Genomic DNA, 21,689 nt, shown 5'->3' with positions numbered 1-21,689 from the left:
TTGTAGAGACGGGGTTTCACCATGTTGACCAGGATGGTCTAGATCTCTTGACCTCGTGATCTACCCGCCTCAGCCTCCCGAAGTGCTGGGATTACAGGCTTGAGCCTCCGCGCCCGGCCAAGATACCATCTCTTAAAAAAAAAATTAAATAAAAAGTAATAACTTTTTAAGTACTTTAAAGATTATGTTATGTATAGATAACACTACATGTAAATTGCTGTGTATTCAAGCAGAGTGCTCAGTTGCTTAGATAGATTAAAAATCTGTGGCATCTGCTCTCAGGGCCTCTAGCGAGCACTGCTGCAGCTGGGTCCTGTATCCCTTCGTGTGTAGAAGCAGCATGTGTGAGTAGCATAATCACACACACACATGCAGAGATGAGGGGACCTGGTATAAACAAACCATCACTAATTGGTTCCAAACCTGTGTTTGCTTATTTTAGAAAAAAAAGTTTTCTGTACTTAATTTTAAGGTAGAAGTACATTAAGTTATGCTTTTCAGAAAAAATACCAATGCTCCATACTCCCCTGTGATGAATCAACTCAGAGGAGTTAGGAAATGATCCAGTTTTCACCTCTGGCCGCTCTGTGAAAGCGCATTGCTTTTTTACACTGAGGTTATGTGCCACCCACCTTCCTCTTCCTATTTAGCCTCTCTTTCTGCCTGTACTTTCAGCGGAGAAAATAAGTAATTAAGTGTTTCAAGTTTAAAAGACCATTTCTTCCATTTCCTATCTCACTATGGGCTCTGTATAGAAATAAGAGCAGTGGTTAAACATATTAATTGAAGGAGTAAAGTCAGTCAAGAGGAAGAGCTAATGCCTTTAAGTTAAAGGCCAAACACGATGACTCACACCTGTAATCTCACTTTGGGAAGCTAAGGCAGGAGGACTCCTTGAGCCCAAGAGTTGGAGACCAGCCTGGGTAACACAGCAAGACCATGTCTCTGTATATTTAAAAAAAAAAAAAAAAAAAAAAAGTTAAAAGCCATTTGGTGACTGTAACTAGGCATTGATTTTTTTCCCCTTCTCAAGACTCTTCTAACTTTACCTCCCATGGAACACTAATCATCTGTCCTGCCTCCCTGATCCATCATTGGAAAAACGAGGTGGAAAAACGAGTGAACAGCAACAAACTAAGAGTCTATCTCTACCATGGGCCAAACCGGGATTCACGTGCCAGAATGTAAGTGCAGAAATAACGCAGTTGTGGGGGCATTCAGCACCTCTCTTCAAGCGCCCGTGGGCCTTTCCTCCCGTCCCTGAGAATTCACTTCATCAGGATGCATATTTGCAAAGGCCAGAGACAGATCTTCAGTCTCATCATCACACAGCCTTTGCCTTGTATCCTGAGAACTACTGAGGATCTTTCGCTGTGTCCTTGTCATTGTCCTCAACAAAAGCTGCCCTGTGAGGAGGCCTGCGATCCCTGAGCTGCCAGTCAGGTGGCAGCAGCATTCCCCTAGTCAAAGAGATAAATGTTGCAAAGGCCCTCATGGCTGCTAGAGTTCTGATTTCAGGGGTATGTAGTGTGAATGGAGCCAGCCCAGTTCTACAGAGCATCTTGGTGGAATGCTAATGATTAGTTGCTATAGTTTATGTTTGTATGACTCCTTTTTATAAATAAACCATCTAAGATGTTTTAGACTCAAGAATTTAGGAAGATTAGACCTGACTATAAATTCTTGAAGAAAGAGGCTCAGGAAAAAGGAAAGAAAATGCTTCCCAACATGGTAATCTTAGTCCTAGTCTTTGTCTTTTGGTTTTAAAGGAATTGTTTTCTGTTCCTAATTGCACAGTGAAGATCTAGGTTGAATACTAGGTCAAAGATGAGAACAAAGTTATTGGTACTTCCAAGTAATTTATCTCTCCAGCCTCTAATTTGAATATTTTACCTCCTAAAGAACAAGGCCACAGTCTTTCAGGAGTAAGTTGTCAGATTGGTGCCCCTGAGTCTTACGACGCGCCAGTTCTCACGACAGAGAGTCGCTTCTGCAGGCAAAAGGCATCAGGGTGGCAGGCCTTTAGGCCTTCCCTGGCATAGATTAGTGTGAGTTGCCTGCCTTTGTTCTAAATTTTTATTTGGAAATAAATTGAATCTGACTTGATTTGTACTTTGAGCATAACTTGTTTGGTATTTAGAATGAACTAGTTGACTGATTAGAGTCATTCTCAATTACACTTCTTTATATGATGCTAGGGTAACTTATAGACACTGCTGCCTCTCTGAATTAGGTGTATCTTTTTTATCAAAAGTATTTAGTGAAGTTCCCTTGGGGCTGGGCACGGTGGCTCACACCTGTAATCCCGACACTTTGGGAGGCCGAGGCAGGCGGATTCCTTGAGCTCAGGAGTTCAAGACCAGCCTAGGCAACATGGTGAAACCCTGCGTCTACCAAAAATACAAAAATTAGTAGCCTGTGGCAGTGTGTACTTGTGGTCCTATTTACTTGGGAGGCTGAGGTGGACGGTTTGGGTGAGCCTGGAAGGTGGAGGTTGCAGCGAGCCAAGATCACGGCCCTACAATCCAGCCTGGGGGACCAGGGTAGATTACTCACCTATTATGTCATTTCTGATGCTGAGTATGCTAATTATAGGTAATTGTTTTTTTCCTTTTTAATATAAACTTGGCTTAATCTATGATTAGCAGGATTTTAATTATTTCAATAAGTACTGTATTATTTTATTTTACTTTTGAGACAGGATAGAGATCCTACCTTATCTCAAAAAATAATAAAATATTTATTGATATTCTCTCAGATGTACAATATAAAGCTTCACCGGAAAAAGATTTCTCATTAACAATCTCTATATGTAACGAGTATGAAAAGATGCACCGAAAGCTTACAGCATGTATTTTTATATCCTAATGTCAAACTAGACCAGCGAATTTTCACAAATCCATTATGAAGTGGTAGGAAGAAAGCATCCTTGATATAAGGCAAACAGTGCTTTGAGGGTGTCTTTCTCGCCTGGGACTTCAGTGTCACCCATCTCAAATCATTATTCAATGTTAATTCCCAACTCTATCCTACTTTTTGTTCTGGCCAGATCATATCAACCATTATATTATCCCAGCCAGAGATTTTTCTTTCTGACTCATTAGATGGGAAGAGAGGGGCTGTGGTAGCTATAGTGAGCAGACGGTAAATGATCAGAGGTAAGAGATAGGGAAACCAAGTGGGGAAAATTTACTTCCAAAATCGTGTGTGTGTGTGTGTGTGTGTGTGTGTGTGTGTGTGTTAAGGACACGAGTTCTGCTGTTTGTCCTTCCATTTGTAGGCATTTTTATTGAAAGATCAACTCTGCCCCTCTCATTGTCACTCTCTAGTGGGACCATTTATTGATTTCTTTGTTATGTCTATGCAGCCTCTCTACATATGACATCGTGATCACTACCTATAGCCTCGTGGCCAAGGAGATTCCCACAAACAAGCAAGAGGCAGGCACCCCAGGTGCAAACCTCAGCGTGGAGGTGAGGCTGGGGGGCTGCCAGGGAAGTGGAGTTGGAGCCACAGATGGTTTAACAGGAGTCTTTCACAGCTTCCACGATAGCAAGAGGGCCTCCCTGGGAGGTCGGGAATGCTGTAAATATTCCACGTGTGGAAAGGAATCGTTCTTTCCTCTGTCCTATTGTCCTTATTCCAGACAGCCATCATATGTGATAAAGGTTGACATATGCCACAGGATTCAGCTGCCCTTTTAGCACGAAAGATGACTACATTGCATATGGGGGGAAATAATCACCTGAATATATGAAAGCCTCACTTGCTGTTATTTTTATTTTACAGTATTTGGGGTATATGTACATTATAGTTTTAATATTTATTGTGCAGACTAGTATTTTACTACTAGTATTTTGATTTTAAGCCATCATTTCCTGCCTCTCTTTACTTCCCAGAAAAAAAAGGGTTGCAGATAATAGGGCTATAATGGGCCAGAGGCTAAGTGACAGTCGTGAAGACCTGAGGGTCTTCTAGGGGGTCCGGGGCAGCCTCAGTTATCTGACGCATTATCACGTCATTATGCTCCAAAAATACAGTATCATCCCAAGAACTCAGCCTTCTGTGTGTTATCCTTTTAGCACAGCAGGATATTCACAGGTTTCTGTATTTGGAGAGATCTCTGGGGTATTTCTGCAGCTTATGATCAACTCTGACTTACGGATGATGAACTTTTCAGATTCCTCAATGGATCTCCATTGCTTTTGGGATAAACCCCAAATTTCTTTTCATGATGTATTAGGCTCTTTATTTTATTTATTTACTTACTTATTTTGAGACAGAGTCTCGCCCTGTCGCCCAGGCTGCAGTGCAATGGCGCGATCTCAGCTCACTGCAACCTCTGCCTCCGGGGTTCAAGCAATTCTCCTACTTCAGCCTCCCAAATAGCTGGGATTATAGGTGCCCACCACCATGCCCGGTTAATTATTTGTATTTTTAGTAGAGATGGGGTTTCGCCATGTTGGCCAGGCTGGTCTAGAACTCCTGATCTCAGGTGATCCACCTGCCTCGGCCTTCCAAATTGCTGGGATTATAGGCATGAGCCACTGTGCCCGGCCATATTAGACTCTATGATCTTGCCCTACCTGTATGTGGCTCATTTCTCTGAAACCCTACCCCTCCTTGGAGTACCTCGTGCTCAGTCATACCAAGGGATCTGTAGTTCCTGCCGTGCTCTGTCACAGTGTGTGTCTACGGTCCCTCCAAAGGAAATACTTTGCTCCGCTCCTTCTCCCAGGTTAATTTTTTTAAACCTGCTCCAAGAATCTTTTCTGGACCACTCCCCACCTTCCCCCGGTTTGGTTGAATGCCTCTGTCAGCACCTTGTGCTTAGTTAAGTTGGAGCACTTTGTTTCTTCAGCAGATGTTGAGTATCTGCTATGGGTCAGGTGCTATTTCATCAAGAGCAGCCAGATTCCCACTTCAGGTATTGAATTAACCAGTGGGACTTATTATATATACATCATATTGTAGTTATCTTTACACTTGTTTTTTTCCTCTGCTAGATTTTGAGCTCTAGAGGGTAGGAACTGTTTTTTCATGTCTGGCTTAGCATCTCACATCTAAAAGTAGACTTTTGGAAAATTTTTAGTAAATTTAGTAAAATTTAATAAATATTGTATTGAGTGAGTGAATTTGCAGGTTCAATGCCGGTTGTAGTCCTGGTCTACAGCCATTGCTTAAGTTGGATTTAAAGAATAAAAGAAAACTCAAATTAGAAACAATTTTACTCTTAGGCATGTTAAGTTCAAAGACTGAGACTCTCAAATGACTTATTTATTTGAACCAGTGGAGAGGTTTTACCCTTGGGTTTCTTAATTCTTATTTCAGTGTACCTGATCTAAGAAAACTTAAAGGGAAAGGTGAGTCCTGAATACTTGGCTGCTATTTCCCCTCGTTTCCTTGAGGGCATGCACATTTTCCCATACCGTGACTGGATTTCACTTGTGATTCTTCCAGGGCACCTCAACACCTTTGCTTCGAATAGTGTGGGCTCGAATCATACTGGATGAAGCTCACAATGTTAAGAATCCCCGAGTGCAGACGTCCATGGCCGTGTGCAAGCTACAAGCCTGTGCCCGTTGGGCTGTCACTGGAACCCCCATTCAAAACAACTTATTGGACATGTATTCACTGCTGAAGTGAGTGACTTCTTGTGATGATGTAAATGTGAACCCTGTCTGAATCCCTTCATCATTATTTCATGCCTCATAATAAAGCTTTGATGTGTGCCGGATTATCTTGTGTAGGAGATGGCAAGCCTGGCAACCTTTAAAGGACAAAAGAATAAATGTTGATGAGAAAATAGCTGTTGATTGGTTGATATAGGACTTTGATTACATTCAGCCCTTATATATGCAACAGTATAGGACAGCTTGAATCAAATTATTCTTAAGTCCAGTGAACGTTTTCGGCTACTTCTGCTTTAAAACATGTGGTCTAGGGTCCGCACTACAATTTATTTGAAGCAAATAGAAGAGAATGCTGATTTAAAAATAAGTCCTTTTGGCTCAGCGCAGTGGGTCATACCTGTCATCTCCACAATTCGGAAGGCTGATGTGGGAAGATTGTTTTAAGCCAGGAGTTTAAGATTAGCCAGGGCAGTAAAATGAGACTCCACCTCTACAAAAAATAAAAAAAATTAGCCAGGCACAGTGGTATGCACCTGTGATCTCAGCTGCTCAGGAGACTGAGGCAGGAGGATCGCTTGAGCCTAGGAGTTCAAGGCTGCAGTGAGCTATGATTATGCCACTGGACTCCAGCCTGGGGGAAAGCCAGACCTCAGTCTCTAAAGAAAAAAATTAAAAATAAAGTACTTCTTTTTATTTGAGTCAGCCATAAGGGGATGTGAAATTTCTTCCTTAGCCTCTAAAGCTTTGGAACAAATTCTAGCTGCTGATTATATTGTTGTGATTATGTAGGCATTGTTAATAGGATAACGCACATTTTTATAATGTGGTTTTGTTATTGACTTACATCTTTTTGATCTGTTCAGCAGAGGTTTGCTGTGAAATTCACTTTTTAAAGTGATCGGATGACAGATGTAACAGAAAATCTGATTTGTTTTTCATCTTATATCTTACTCTGAACCTTTATTCCATTCTCCCTGACTCCTTCTTCCCTACTCTCTGCCCTTCTTCCTCAACAAAAAAAGGTTTCTCCGTTGCTCTCCATTTGATGAGTTCAGTCTGTGGAGGAGTCAGGTTGACAATGGCTCAAAGAAAGGAGGGGAACGGTTAAGTATTTTAACCAAGAGCCTTTTGCTGAGGAGAACAAAAGACCAGCTGGACTCTACTGGCAGACCTTTGGTAATCAAGTTTGTGCCTGTCTCTGGGGGAGGCCAGGGAAGGAACATGACTGTGTTCTTGCCTTGGGTTGAACAGCCATCTGCGTTGCTTCAGGAGCCTCTGTGTCTCCCGTCCTCCTACGAGGAGGCCCCAGGGTTGCAGTCCCGTGCGTGGTGTCACAGCAGTCCAGTTGTACTGTGTGTTGGAGCAGTCCTATGTTTAAGAAAGGGTGGAAGCTGCATTCCAGGGGTTGACTAGATCTGCAGTGTCATCTGGCGAATTTGTTCTGTAATCGCCAGTTAATTCGTATAGCTTCATGCCAGCTTCTTTTTCTTTTACACTTTCAGGTGATACTGCCCCAACGTAAATTTCAGTTACACCATTTAAAGCTTTCTGAAGATGAAGAGACTGTTTACAATGTGTTTTTTGCAAGATCAAGGTGTGTGTATTGAAGAAGCACCTTCTCATATACATCATTTTATTCCTGTCTTTTCTTGGGAGTGAGTCTAGGGTCAATTTCCACAAACTATATTTATGGCATTATTGATTAGGTGGCTGTCTGCATTCCATTTTTTTTTTCTCCTCCTCCCCTCTGTAGTTTACCTCTGTCTCATACACACATTGAAGGCAAAATTTTCAACCTACGCTTCACTGGCTTCCTTGTATAGAAGTCATAGGGTGTGGCCACCATACACTGAATCTGTCGGGTCCTCATGGGGCTATACTGAATAATCATATCTCTTTGACCACCTGTCATCCAGCATCTCACGCGAACTTTAAAAAGACTGCTTTGTAATCCTTTGTGTCGTCTGTTCTTTGCACTGTCTCTTGAACTCTTACTCTTCCCTGAATTCCAGATTTACTGTCTCCTATTTGGTACCTCTCATTTCCAATGTAAATATGTTTTTTTCTTCTTTCAGACCTTATGTTTACTAGCTTATTTTAAAAAATGACTTTTTAACAAAATAACGATTTCTTTTGCATTACCTTTGGCCGTTGCTTGCTATGAGCTTGGCATCATTTAACAAGTCCACTTCTCTAATTTGCCAAGATCCTACTGCAGGCACAGTTAAGCAGGTCTTAGTGACCATTCTAATGCGTTTTTTTTTTTTTTTTTTTTTTTTAAATCTGAGGCAGGTCAGCTCTGCAATCCTATCTAAAAAGACATGAAAGTAGAGGCAACCAATCTGGAAGAAGCCCTAATAATCCATTCAGTAGAGGTAAGCCGCAGGACTCTCATAAATACATATGACTAATGAAAATGGGGATTTGGATTCAGTAAAATGCAGAAATGTGAGGTTATGAATCCTTGGTATCAGAGATTTGACCTGAAGTAAGACCATCAAATCAGAGTAAAAGCTACTGATCCACAAACACCAGACCTGGTGATTTAACTTCTTTTTAATTGTTTCCTAAATCTGCTTTATTAAAATGCAGGTAGTTCTATAAGAAAAACCGATATTTCCTTTGGCCTAATTGGCATAGAAGTGAGTTATAACTATATTATTGAATCTCAGATCAAACACGGTTAAAGTAGACCCGTGTAGTTCCTGGCTCTCTCCATATTTCTCTGTTTTAAATCCTGTACCATCCTGTGGCTTGCCTTCCCTCCTGGAAGTGGCACTGGAGTTTGGGTCCTGGGAGCCTAGCCACTCTGAGGCAGCAGACTCGCCGACATCCAGCACCGTCCACATACTGTCCCAGCTGCTGAGACTCCGCCAGTGCTGCTGTCACCTTTCTTTACTGAAGTCGGTAAGAGAAGCCCTTAGCCTGCTGTCATACAGGGCCCCAGAGGGGCCCCCCGAGAAGTCAGTTTCACTCTCCTACAACCTGGATCCTGTCTACTTGATCAAAGGAATGCTGTTTTGGTTTTTCTATTTTTGTTTTCTGGTGGGTTGGAGAAAAGGGGGCTTATTTATTTTGCTTTATCTCATATTCTTGATAATTCCTGTGGCATCAAGAATAGTGTATTTCTATTGTTTATTTTGTTATAGATTAACTGTTTAAGAATGGAAAATGACATTTTGTTTAAAAAGAAGCTGTTTTGTGAATGCTCCGGTACTTCAGAATGTCATAAACCTAATTTAGTTCTTGGGGTTTTCTGCTTTCAGGCGGTATTGGGGTTTTGGGTTCCAGTTATAAAAACTCAGATAGTTATACAGACTGAAAAGTTGTCTCCACACTGGATAGAGGCATATCCAAAATTAAAAAGAGTATTTTATTCACTTGAGAAGCTATAATATATATTGTGATTATCAATAGCTCAATGTATTCTAGCTTGGAAAAATGGAATGATTATGACATCTGTCTGGCAGTTCCATCATTTGGTTTATCTGGTGAAAAAACTTGCAAGATCACACTTTAATCACGGTGTCTTAAGGAGTTACTGATGACAAATTATAAGGCATTTTGCTCTGCGAAGTGTTAACGTCATCAGGTAACAAGGTTTGCTGCCTTAACTCCCATCTGCTCCTGTCCTTTTTTATCTGTTGAGGCCCTGGATCCAATGGAACTGAAGGGTGAAGGTCTCGTCCTTTCCCTGGAGGAACAGCTCAGTGCTTTGACCTTTTCAGAGCTCCATGACTCAGAGCCGTCTTCCGCTGTTTCCCTTAACGGCACCTTCTTCAAGATGGAGATTTTTGAAGACACGCGAGAGAGCACCAAGGTATTTTGTCTCCTCTGTAGCAGTAGAGACGTCGATTCCTCACACATTTTCCTGTGTGACAGCACCTCATTGGTCCAAGTGGGAACGTCCATTTGCCAATAGAGCTAGAGTCATTAGATTCCAGCTGACCAGATTCTCCCTCCAGTCTTAAAGCTTCATTTGTTTCACAGATAACACGAAAGCCTTATTACATAGGGGGCTTTCAGAGGGTAATCTGGGACATCCTCAGCATTGCACTGAAGCAGATTTTCTGTCATGGGTCACTGGGGAGCTTGCCAGGTTTGTGCTAGGGACAGGGCCTATGCGAGTGAGCAGTTTGTTTAGAGAAAGCTGAAAAGGAAAACAAAGGCTTGACTATAGAGACAGTGTTATCCATGTGAGCGCCAGTTGCTCTGACTTGTTGAAAGGCTTCCGTCTGTGAGTCGCATTTCCTACGTAGCCTTCTATCTTCATTAGTCATTCTGTTCTGTTTTCATAAGAGCTTTTTAAGGCAGAAACCTTCTGCTGGAAGAAGGCTGAGCTATGCCGTAACCTGAGTCCTGCCTGTCTGCTGGCTTGGAATGTGCTTCATCTGCCTGCCTGTCTCGGAAGTGGGGCTTGTTTCTCTCTTAGCATCTCAAGCTGCGATCGTGGGCTCAACCTCTCTTCAAGGGCTTTTTTTGAAAAAGCGTATTAATAACTAGAAAGGAGGTCTCTTCCAGGGGAATGGCATTATTTTTTCAAAGGAATGCTGCCTTTTAATTAAAAGTTTAAAACATTTACCTAGGTCTTCACCACTAATAGCTGAGAGAAACAGAACATCACCTGTGGCCAGAACACACATGCTGGTGCCTTCAGAGTTAGCTGTCGGGCTAAAACTTATATTCCTAATCATTTGTGCTCCTTGTTTAATGAAACACAGTTAATATTTAGTCACAAGCTTTCTTAACATATGTCCATTCATAGTTCAAACCACGTAAGGTTGTTTCATGTAGGGAAGGAGGCTTCTTACTGGAATTTGACCCTGACTCCTGGGCCGTAAGTCCAGCCCATCCACTGCAGGTTTCTCAAAACACCATTGCCAGCTTTTTCATGTGGGAGTCACAGCGCCTTCCACAATCTCAAGTTGCCAAGACACCAGGCACATCAGTGTCTCTGTTCTATTGTTAACTAAAAAAACAGATGTACCTGCTTTTCTTTTTGCTAATTTGAATGGTACAGTCCTGTGACTCACTTTCTGCCTAGGAACAGAATGTTTAAGATTGGAAAGCAGCCCCATGTGGTGACCGCTAACAGCATGCCTAGAATGTGGGAGCTCAGGGCACCTCAGAATTCATCTGGCCTAAGTCCTTCTTTTCACTGATGAGGAATCAGTCCCAAAGTGCTTCAGCCACATGAGGACAGAGGAAGAACTTCTGAGTATTTGTCTCCTGATTGACTTACAGTCCAGGTTTCTTCCTTCTCCAGTATTCTGGGGGTGCACTCTGGGGCCCTTGGAGGCTCTTGAAAGGTTTTTCACATGAGCATTTGGGAACAAGGAGCCTAGCTGCACTCCAAAGTCATGCCCGACGTGTTCTTACTGACTGCTCCCTGTCGACTCAAATGTACCCTAAGGGTTCTTTACCCAGGGAGCCTGTTTGGAAGCTTTAACAATTGTTCCTCTGTCTGGACGGGTCCTCTTCAGTGACATCTGGGGGCAGGCTACAAAGCGGGTAAAGCTGTTTCACTTTCTTCGGCAAACATTAGGAGAGGACCTTCTCTGTTTCGGCCACGTGTGTACTCACAGGCCCTCACACACAGCCAAAACAGAGAAGGTAGTCTTCTAATATTTGCTTCACTGGAGTGTAAGGAGTTCATGTATAGTATGATAAGGACTGTGATCATAGAAACAGAAGGTGCTGTGATAGCATATGGGCAGCAGGCACCTAACCCGTACTTTGGGGGTTGGGAGGGCCTCCAAGAAGAAGTGACATTAAGCGGACACAAAAGGGTATTCTAGGCAGACGGAACAGAATGGACAAGATGGGCCAAGGTGTGATTTACGGGAAGAATTTTGGTGTGACTGCTGTGTCATTTGAGGAGGGCACAGTGAGAGTCTAACCCAGAGAAGTAAGCAGAGGCTGGGGCAGCCAGGGTCCGGCAAGCCGCCTTGAGGAGCTCGGCCTTTATCCTCAGTGGGAAGCTATGCAAGGGCTTTAGCCAGAGGGGTGAAGTGACAAACTCGGATTTTAGAAAGAGCTTTCTGGCTGCAGAGAGGAGGGTGGAACAGAGACGAGTGAGGCCAAAGCACAGACGCCATCTAGGAGACGGCTTCACACAGCAGGTGAGAGGAGATGGATCAAAGTGAATTGTTCAAACATACAATGATGATGTAACCTTTTCCCAGATTTCATCTCTGTTGGCGGAATTGGAGGCAATTCAAAGAAATTCAGGGTCCCAAAAGAGGTAACTGCGTTTTCTCGTTATCCAAGTATTGGTCATAATTAATCGAGAAAATTTGAGTTTGCTGAGAGTTATAAATCTTAGTTTTTTCTATTAAGAACTGCAAGTCATGTTCAGCATAAAGCACTGAGGTTACAGCACACATTCCCTGTGATTTCTTATTAAAATATTTGTGGTGCAAATGGAAAAGGACGTCCCTAGAGGAGCAGGGGGAAGCTAAGCATCTGAAGAAGTGTGCCTGTAATCCCAGCTACTCAGGAGGCTGAGGCAGGAGAATTGCCTGAACCCAGGAGGCGGAGGTTGCGGTGAGCCGAGATCGCACCATTGCACCCCAGCCTGGGTAACAAGAGCGAAACTCTGTCTCAAAAAAAAAAAGAAGTGTTCAAAAAGAAGCATAGAAAGAAAAGCAAGAGGTGGGGAGGCTCCAGCAACGCTGGTAATGTTCTTCTTAAGCTGGGTCCTCAGACACAAGGAGGTTCATTTTGTCATTTGTTATACCCGACATGTGTGCTACACACCTGCATTTGTTTACATAAAATAATATAAAAATGCAAGACTCCATAAAGATAGCATGGGGGCAGGAGGGAGCCTCAGTAGATTGTTGTTTGGGCTGGCACAGGAAGGGTGGTCAGTGCCCCTTTTGTGCAGGACCACAGATTTCTGGATGAGCACTAGGCCCCCAAATAAAAGAATTCCGGAGTCATTACTTTACCACTTTTCTGACTTCATTTAGCACGAAATAAATTATAGAAAGGATCTAGAAATAACTGGAAGCATTATAATCTTAAGACATGAGCTAAATGTGTGCCTTCTGCCTTAGGTAGGAGAAGACCTTTCTTTGTCAACATTTGATAGCTAATCTTAAGAATGATGGGGGTGTTAAAGCCCTGCAGATGGGTTTGTTTAATCTATGTTAGGATATTTTTTATTCTTTTTTCCAGTGTCATTGTCTCTCAGTGGACCAACATGCTGAAAGTTGTAGCATTGCACCTGAAGAAGCATGGACTGACTTATGCCACCATCGATGGCTCTGTCAACCCCAAGCAGAGAATGGACTTGGTAGAGGCATTTAACCGCTCCAGAGGCCCTCAGGTACAAGCTGGTCACATCAGAGCTGCATCATTAATTGTTCTGAGTTATACAGAGAGAATTTTGTTTGTTTGATTTTTGTTTTGGTTTTTTTTGAGATGGAGTTTTGCTCTTGTTGCCCAGGCTGTACTGCAATAGTGTGATCTCGGCTCACTGCAACCTCCGCCTCCCAGGTTCAAGTGATTCTCCTGCCTCAGCCTCCCAAGTGGCTGGGATTACAGGATCCTGCCACCATGCCTGGCTAATTTTGTATTTTTAGTAGAGATGGGGTTTCACCATGTTGGCCAGGCTGGTCTCGAACTCCTGACCTCAGGTGATCCACCTGCCTTGGCTTCCCAAAGTGCTAGGATTACAGGCGTGAGCCACTATGCCTGCCCATACAAAGGGAATTCTAATATGGCAATTTAAAAATATTTACAGGCTTGATTCTTCCAAGGGTTTAGAATTTCTTAGACATGTATTGGGGTACTTTTTAAAGAGCACAAATATTCTAAAAATACAATATGAGGACTAAAAGGAGATTAAGAGCAGAGCTGGTTAGAAGAGGGGAACTCTGTAGAGGCAGCAAGCTTTGAAGGATAGGTGGGGTTTTGGTATGAGGAAATGTGAAAGAAAATGAAAGAATACAGACATCTAATTAGGATTTGGAAAGCATCGGTCGAATGATAGGCAGGAGAATTATTGTAGCAATGGAGGGGTAGGGACTAATGAAAAACATAATCTGGTTAATTGAAAGTTTATTGAGCTGACCATCCCCAGGGTCCTAAATTACGGTATTTATATATTTTGGCAGGTACTCAGTTAATTTTTGAGGTTGACTCATATATAAAATGTGATGAGATTTTCTCAACAGTGAGACATGGGAGATAGCATCATAATGTTTAAATTTATAACAGCAGTAGGAAATTTGTTAGGAGCATAGTGCTTGTCTATCTTAATCGTGGACTTAAATCTGAGACCAAGATGTGTTTCGAGACCAAGTCTGTTTAAAGTTGACGTTGTGTTTCCTTTGGAAGGTAATGCTGATCTCTCTCTTGGCTGGAGGTGTTGGTCTAAACCTGACTGGAGGAAACCATCTCTTTCTTTTGGACATGCACTGGTAATGATTCTGGATTCGTCTTGAGTCGTCACAGCACAGCAAGGAGGCCAGTGGGCTAGAGGGGCAGTAGGAACTGACTTCTCATGTTGATTGCTGTGTTCATATTGCGGAGACGCTTCTGTTTTTAAGTGTCTGTAGATACAGATCTAAGCAGGATATAGGGCTAGTTGACTCCCCTGAGTTCCTGGGCTAGCAAGCCTTCAAATGACTACTCAAAATAGTTCATTCACATTATTGTTAATCTAACATCTGTTTCCATGGAAACCGGGAGCACAAGCTTCTCTTCACGAGTTAATGTTGCTAAGAGTTAACATTGCTCAGTTTTACCTCTTCTCCAGAATACCGTATTCCAGACATATTTGCTGGGATCCAAGGAAATTTCAACCTTCGCAAAGAAGGAGAAGCTTTATTCCAAAAGGAAAAGGAATAGGGGTTTTCTAATTGTTAGAAATATACTTAATACCTCACACTTGGATTCATTGTATGTAGTAGTGTACAAACACATCTTTTCGTGGCTACAAAATGAATGAGTTAGTGTGTGGCTACCAGAAAAATCTCATAATGAGTACCAGTTTCTGGCTTTCCAGTTATGCCAATCAAAGACTGCTGCACCAGGCACTGTTGCTGGGGACTGTCACTGATCCAGTTCTCCAGACAGCCCAGATTGGTCAGACAGGTCAACAGATGACCTGTTATCTGGCACCAGCTTGTTTTAGGCCAGTATAGCCTAGGACAGGGGTCAACAGATTTTTTTTCTTGCAGGCATTACAGCCCACATAGTTCTCTGTCACAGGATCTGTGTGTTTTGTTTTGCTTTGCTTTGCTTTCATAAATCCCTTTAAAATGTAATAATCATTTTTAGCTACAAAAACAAGCTGTGGGCTGGATTTGGCCCATGGGCCATAGTTTGCCGCTTCTGATCTAGTGTATCCGTTCCTTTGAGCTTTCCCTGTCTTCTAACAGGAATCCATCACTTGAAGATCAAGCGTGTGACCGAATTTACCGAGTCGGGCAGCAGAAAGATGTTGTCATACATAGGTAAGTAATGGTCCCCAGGACCCTGGACCCTTCTCAACTTCTACTTTGAGAAAGTCTTTCTTTCTTGGGTAGTGTCTTAATAAAATGTAAAGTATTTAGTGATGACTTTCCTAATGAAGCTCCTGAGGCATACCCTCAGGCAAACCAGTCAGAAATTTGGGTAAGTTTGAAGTTGGTCACTGCAAAAGAAGGGCAAGCTTGTGCATATGATGAGTGCAGTCCAGGAAAGGACCCTCCTCTCTCTTATTTTGCTTTTTAACTTTTATTTTGACATAATTTCAGACATACAGAAAAGGTGCAAGAGTAGTACCAAAAAGTTCCCATATTCTGTGTGTGCATGTAGATATAAACATTTTTCTGGACCATTTGAGAACAAGTTATAGACCGGATGCTCCTTTGTCACTAAATACTTAAGTGTTCATTTCTTAAAATTAAGGGAATTCTCTTATATAACTCCAATACAATTATCAAAATCAGGTTATTAAAATTAACAAGACACTATTATCTGATCTACAGATCTTACTCAATGTCACTTGTCCCAGTGATGTCCTGCATAGCAAAAAAGAATCCCAGATCCTGGTAGCATGCAGTGGTCATAAGTTTGTCTCTGATCTGGAGCAGTACCTCAGTCTTTGTGTTTTAATGACACTGGCATTCTGATGAGCATGAACCAGTTATTTTGCAAAGCGTCTCCTATTTTGGACCCCCTTGTCTTTAAAAACAACAAAACCTGCCTTAATGCAACCAATTCCCTCTCACAATGGCCCTGTTTTTCTCCTTCCCTTTCATGACCAGGTTTCCTGAAGAATTAGGAATCACTGGGCCTTTACTTGATTACTTCCCATTCATTCCTCAGCCTTTGCAAACTGGCCTTTACCCCTGTTGCTGCCCTGAAATTGCTCTTGTTAAAGGGCACCAGTGACTTCCAGACTTTGCCAAATATAGTGATTGTGATAGTCTTCCTGTTGTTAGCGCTCTTCTCTCCTCATTCTGTACGCTCCTTCCTTTATAAATTCTATCCACTCCAGTAAGTCCAAAATCTGTATCTTTAGTTCCAAGGTCTCCTAAACTTAAGACCTGAACATCACAGCCCCTGCTGAATATCTGAATCCGAGTGTCCACATACTCATCTGTTATTCCTTCTTTTATTCACTGTTCATCTGAGCATTCAGCTCATAAAACATACCTTTTGAGCACCCACTATGTAGCAAGTATAACTACATGTTTCAGGTGCTCAAATGTTACAAATCAAAATTGATATTTTTCTTCCTAAGACCTCAAATCTGCTCTTCTTCTGTAGTCATTGTCTTTGTGAATAGTATCACTGTTTATCTAATTATCTAGCCAAAAACTAGACCTCCTACTTTCTCACTTTTCCACATACCAAACCCTTTAGTTGTATTTTCTAAATGTTTCTGATAACCGTATTTTCCTTCCCATGCCCACTGCCAGGTCCCGCTTTCCCACTCAGCTACCTCCCGTTCTCTGCATCACCAGCAAAGGGCTCCTCCTAACTGATAGTCTGAATGTGTCATCCACTCATATTCTTCAGTAGCTCTCACCTCCCATAGGATCAAATCAAGATGTCTTAGCATGACATGCACCACCACCTGTGATCTGGCCCCGCCAGCCTCTTGAGCTTTTGCCGTTGTGGACAACATGGTCAGTGTGAACTTCCTTCACTATACCATGCTCTGAATCTCAGCCATGGTTTTGCACGTGTTTCCTTTCCCCAGGGTGCTGTCCTCACTGCTCTCTCTGGCAAACTCTTGCCCAACATACGAGTCACAAATTAAGAGTTAACTCTTTAATGGAGCTTTCCCTGACTACCCTGGACACATCTCCTTTTCCTCCTTTTGCACACTGCACATACTTCCACTGTAGCACTTACCAGGTCACATTATTATTTATTTTCACGCCTGTCTCACTTGTATTCTGCTTCAGAGCAAGACCATATTCGTCTCTCTGTCCCCACACCTACCATGGCATAGTGAGTGCTTAATCGGACTTTTGAATGAGTGAATATATGACAACAGTGACATTTACTTGGTCTTAAAACTTTTCAGTGTGAATTCACTAAGAAATAGATACCCTACTTAAACTAGCAGAAATTTGTTGACCTTTGAGGCCTATGGACTTACCAAGGTAGAACTTTCTGGGTGAAAGCTGGATCTCTATGCTTTTTTGGAATGGGATATCTTTTGCTTATTTTGAGTTTTTTTCAATTACCTTAGCTTCAGAACATATTAAAATGTCAATGTGAGTCACATCCTTTCCAATGGACATATATCTAGTCAAGGTTGTTTAGATCCCTCAGACAGGGAGGGCTCTTAACTGGATCTAAGAAGACATAAAGGAAAAAGCCTCATTAAAAACTAAAGTGCCATAAAAGTTTGAGTATGTTATTAGATGTGCTGCTTTGAGTTTTTGACAGTTTCCTTATTTATTTATTTTTTAGATTTGTTTGTGAGGGAACAGTAGAAGAAAAGATCTTACAGCTCCAAGAAAAAAAGAAAGATTTGGCCAAACAAGTTCTATCAGGGTCTGGAGAGTCTGTCACCAAGCTCACCTTGGCTGACCTCAGAGTCCTTTTTGGCATCTAACCTCCTGTGGATAAGGGCTCAGAATACCGCCATTGCTGGTTTGTATTAGGATCTGGGAATAACAACCTAACCACGAGCCTCACACTGTGTTCTTTGCATCTCAGTTCATTGTCAAGCCTTTCACCTTCCTCAAAATGAGGCATAATCTTATCCCTAGAATTGAGGAGATGTTATGTTAACCAATTAGTTAACCAATTAATAGGTCAATTTATTTAATGAGTGGTATGGAAACCAGTTGTTTTTTAGTTAAAATGTTTTAGAGTTGGATAATTTTGGAAAACAACTCTGGCAGAATTGTACATAAGCTTCAGTAAAGTTCAAAAAGCAGGGCAGGTGTGGTGACTCATGCTTGTAATCCCAACACTTTGGGAGGCCGAGGCAGGAGGACGGCTTGAAGCCAGGAGTTCAAGATCAGACTGGGCAACACAGTAAGACCCCATCTCTACGAAGAATAAAATATTAGCTAGGCGTGCTAGTGCGTAGCTACTTGGGAGGCTGAGGCAGGAGGATTCCTTGAGCCCAGGAGGTTGAGGTTGCAGTGAAGTGTGACTGTACCAGTGTATTCCAGCCTGGGCAATAAAGTGAGACCCTGTCTCAAAAAAAAAAAAAAAAGAAAAGAAAAGAAAAAAAAGCTAGTAAAGTTCTGTGTTGCCTTTGTCTTCCTACCTGATGAGGGGAGAGCCACTGTTATTACTTTCTCTAACTCAGGCTCCATCCTATCTCTTCATCTCTTCTTGCCAATGATGTTGCTCCCGCCAACCACCTTTTTGTGGGTGTGGCAGAGAGTCGATCCCTGCAGCCAGCCACCTCTGCCCTTCTCTCAGTGCACAGTTCTTCCTCTCCGGCCGAGGATCAAGGAGATGCTTTGTACATAAACAGATATTGAGTATCTGTACCATTGGATCATTTAGTGTCAGTCTGTCATTTAGTATTTGCATCACTGTATCATTTAGTGTTGTATATCACTCAGTCATTTAATGGTTATCACCATATCATTTAGTAGTGTATCCTTTGGTTCACTGTATCATTTAGTATTTCTATTATGGCATTTCTACCGTATGTATAATAGGATGTAATATATGTGTCATCTTTAATAGTATTTGTATTTTTACAAATTTACAGTATTTGTAGCATTTAGTATCATTATTTCTTTTAGTATTTGGTATAATCTAATAAATACTAATCCAGTCCAATACTAATCCAATCCAATATTAATAATAGTATTGGTACAATCCAATACTGATAGTAGTATTGATACAATCTAATAAATAATGTGTTTGACAGTGTAGCAGAAATAATGCTATGTGTTCACTAAGCCCGTTTTCTTTTCCTCCTGGGCACCCAGAGAGACTGTATTTCCCAGTCTTTGCTGCAGTTTGATGGGGTCCATATTACTGAGTTCTAGTCAACGGACTGTGGAGAAAAGTGATGTAAGTCACTTCTCGACTGCCCTCTACAACGTTATAAAAGATTATTCATGCTGTTTCTTCCCTCCTCGGCCTATGGGATGCCAAGGAACTGATGGAAGATTACAAGGCCCTAGGGAAGGGTGAAGCCACTAGCTCAGCAGTTCTTAGCCTGGTTTTTGGCCATCAGCCCTTCTATTAGACTAGTAAAGCCTCAGTCCCTGGATGCCTCCCCATGTGCCCTTCCCTTGCCCCAGCTCACCTACACGGGGCTATGACGTGATCAAAGAATCTTTTTTTTTTTTTTTAAGCTACTGAGATTTTTGTGTTGTTCATATAGTAGTTTCTACCCTAATACAAACACTTGAGACTTTTACACTTCAGGAATTTATTCATATTTCCTTCTTCTCATTAGCAGTTGTTCAAAAAACACTTAATCTGCTAATTTCTGCTAGAAAGAATCAGTTCTTCCTACATAGAAACATTTCTGTCCTTTGAGTTAGGAAAGAAGACCCTATGTTAACCCAGTCACAGTGGGGACTGAGGCACTCAGAGCCTGTTGAAGCAGAGGTTTTCTGTAAGGACAAGATCTAAAGACTTACAAAGGTAAAGACAATGGCCTGGTGGGAAGAATTCTGGTCTAGAACTAAGACTTGACTCTAGTTCTAGGTTCATCTTAGCTGGGCGTGTAAGCTTGAAAAAAATCCTTACTTTCTCTACATTCTGATTTCCTCATTTATAAGGTGGGCAGTTTTCAGAACTCAGCAGCAACAAGGTTCCTGATAAAATCAAGAAGCAGGCCAGGCACGGTGGCTCACGCCTGTAATCCCAGCACTTTGGGAGGCTGAGGCAGTTGGACCACCTAAGGTCAGGAGTTTGAGACCAGCCTGACCAACATGGAGAAACCCCATCTCTACTAAAAAATATATATATATAAAATTAGCCGAGCATGGTGGTGCATGCTTGTAATCACAGCTACTCAGGAGGCTGAGGCAGGAGAATCACTTGAACCCAGGAGGTGGAGGTTACGGTGAGCTGAGATTGTGCCATTGCACTCCAGCCCGGGCAACAAGAGCAAAACTCCAAGCGAAAAAAATTCAAGAAGCAGAGGAAGTAATATTGCCTTTTTGAAGTTTTGCTATAAGATCAATACACCAAGGTAAAGATCGAGTCACCTGAGAAGCAGTGGCTCCCAGACCAGCAAGAATGTTCAAACCTGGCTCTGCCATTTGCTGATTGATACTAGGCAAGTTGCAGATTCCTCGGACATCTCAATCCTTTCATCTGTAAAATGTGTGGATTAGCATATATCTCATGATCCACTGGGAATTTCATAGCAGATACATATACTATAACATGTTTGACCAGAGAGTCAGTAATGTCAGCCAGAAGGTATCAGATGAACATTGTCAGTGTCTAGTCAAGCACTGTTTAGGGGAGAGAATTCTTTCAGGTTCAAGCACTCTGAATTTTAGTTTGGAGAGGTATACAGGGATTGTAACCTACAATCTTCAGGTATTGAGGCCACTGACAAGTAATCGACTGTAAGGTAGATGCCTCCTGATATTTTAAAATAGCTTCTCTAATGTTCCTTGTTGTAAGCAGAGCAACCTGGTTATGTCTTGGGTAGGTGTTCTCATAACTGTGAGATTCAATTGATTTGATGTGGATGCAGAAAAAAAATGGAACCACTGCCTTAATGGAATGGAGTATACCAAACCCTAGTGCTGGGATGGAAATATCTCATGACTTCACAGAATTGGCATTCTGATATTCATATATCTATCTACGGCTCATATTCATTTTAGTGTAAATCAGTTTCTCAAAGTCTAGGTATGACAGGGTGGGTCTTTGCACCTTCTGGCAATGGGCAGCATCCCGCAGCACAGTGGCCTAACTGTGGTGCCACACTATGAGTCTGGCCCATGTCAGCCAGCCTTCCTTCGTGTCACGCTACTGCTGCTGGATTTGCTTTTTACATCTGCCTATTGCACCTGACTTGGGCATGGATGATATGAGGTAACAAACGCTTTGAAAACCATGAAGAGCCACACAAGTGCTAGTGTTAGTGCTGTGAGACAAGGTGTGGGAACACGAGAACAGGCAGCAGCATGGGTGCAGCTGAAAGAGCCAGGTGGTGAACTGAATGTATGTCACCAAAGTGCAACATCCCTGAGCCCCAGATTTCTAAGGTATTTCTTACCTGACAGAATTGACTTCATGGAAGGTTTGTAGTTTGACTTTGCTTTAGTCACACTGATCAAATAGGAGTATCGTGCATGCCACAGCTAGGCAGAGTCCTGGGCCCTTTAAAAACCTCCTCAATGACTCCTATTGCAGGCCCAATGTGGTGGCTCATGCCTGTAATCCCATCACTTTGGGAGGCCAAGGCAGGCAGATCACTTGAGGGTAGGAGTTTGAGACCAGCATGGCCAACATGGCAAAACCCCATCTCTACTAAAAATACAAAAATCAGCTAGGCATGATGTTGGCCACCTGTAATCGCAGCTACTCGGGAGGTTGAGGCAGGAGAATCACTTGAACTCGGGAGGTGGAGGTTGTAGTAAGCTGAGATCACAC

At 42.3% G+C, this 21,689-nt stretch overlaps 1 protein-coding gene across 4 annotated transcripts in view; it reads left to right on the top strand.

Moving 5' to 3' along the window:
• TTF2 (transcription termination factor 2) overlaps nt 1-19,413 on the top strand; it is a 48,675-nt gene extending 29,262 nt beyond the window's left edge. The window contains exons 11-24 of one of the 4 annotated variants that reach the window (XM_032249612.1): nt 1,034-1,184; nt 3,368-3,473; nt 5,461-5,642; nt 6,656-6,809; nt 7,136-7,227; nt 7,926-8,008; nt 8,407-8,540; nt 9,283-9,453; nt 11,819-11,877; nt 12,816-12,966; nt 13,980-14,062; nt 15,026-15,100; nt 17,559-17,713; nt 18,412-18,551. In XM_032249612.1, coding sequence (XP_032105503.1) covers nt 1,034-1,184; nt 3,368-3,473; nt 5,461-5,642; nt 6,656-6,809; nt 7,136-7,227; nt 7,926-8,008; nt 8,407-8,540; nt 9,283-9,453; nt 11,819-11,877; nt 12,816-12,966; nt 13,980-14,062; nt 15,026-15,100; nt 17,559-17,703 — 1,586 coding nt within the window. In that variant the 3' untranslated portion in view covers nt 17,704-17,713; nt 18,412-18,551. Of the gene's footprint in view, nt 1-1,033; nt 1,185-3,367; nt 3,474-5,460; nt 5,643-6,655; nt 6,810-7,135; nt 7,228-7,925; nt 8,009-8,406; nt 8,541-9,282; nt 9,454-11,818; nt 11,878-12,815; nt 12,967-13,979; nt 14,063-15,025; nt 15,101-17,558 lie in introns of all 4 variants that reach the window. The other 3 variants (XM_032249610.1, XM_032249611.1, XR_004260218.1) reach the window with 3 other exon arrangements.
• Nucleotides 19,414-21,689: the final 2,276 nt, after the last annotated feature.

Source organism: Sapajus apella, unplaced genomic scaffold, assembly GCF_009761245.1.
Source record: "Sapajus apella isolate SASKATOON/1434 unplaced genomic scaffold, GSC_monkey_1.0 scaffold69, whole genome shotgun sequence".
Lineage (NCBI taxonomy): Eukaryota > Metazoa > Chordata > Mammalia > Primates > Cebidae > Sapajus > Sapajus apella.
The sequence above is the reverse complement of the archived record's forward strand: the minus strand, read 5'-3'. Positions and strand labels throughout refer to the sequence as shown.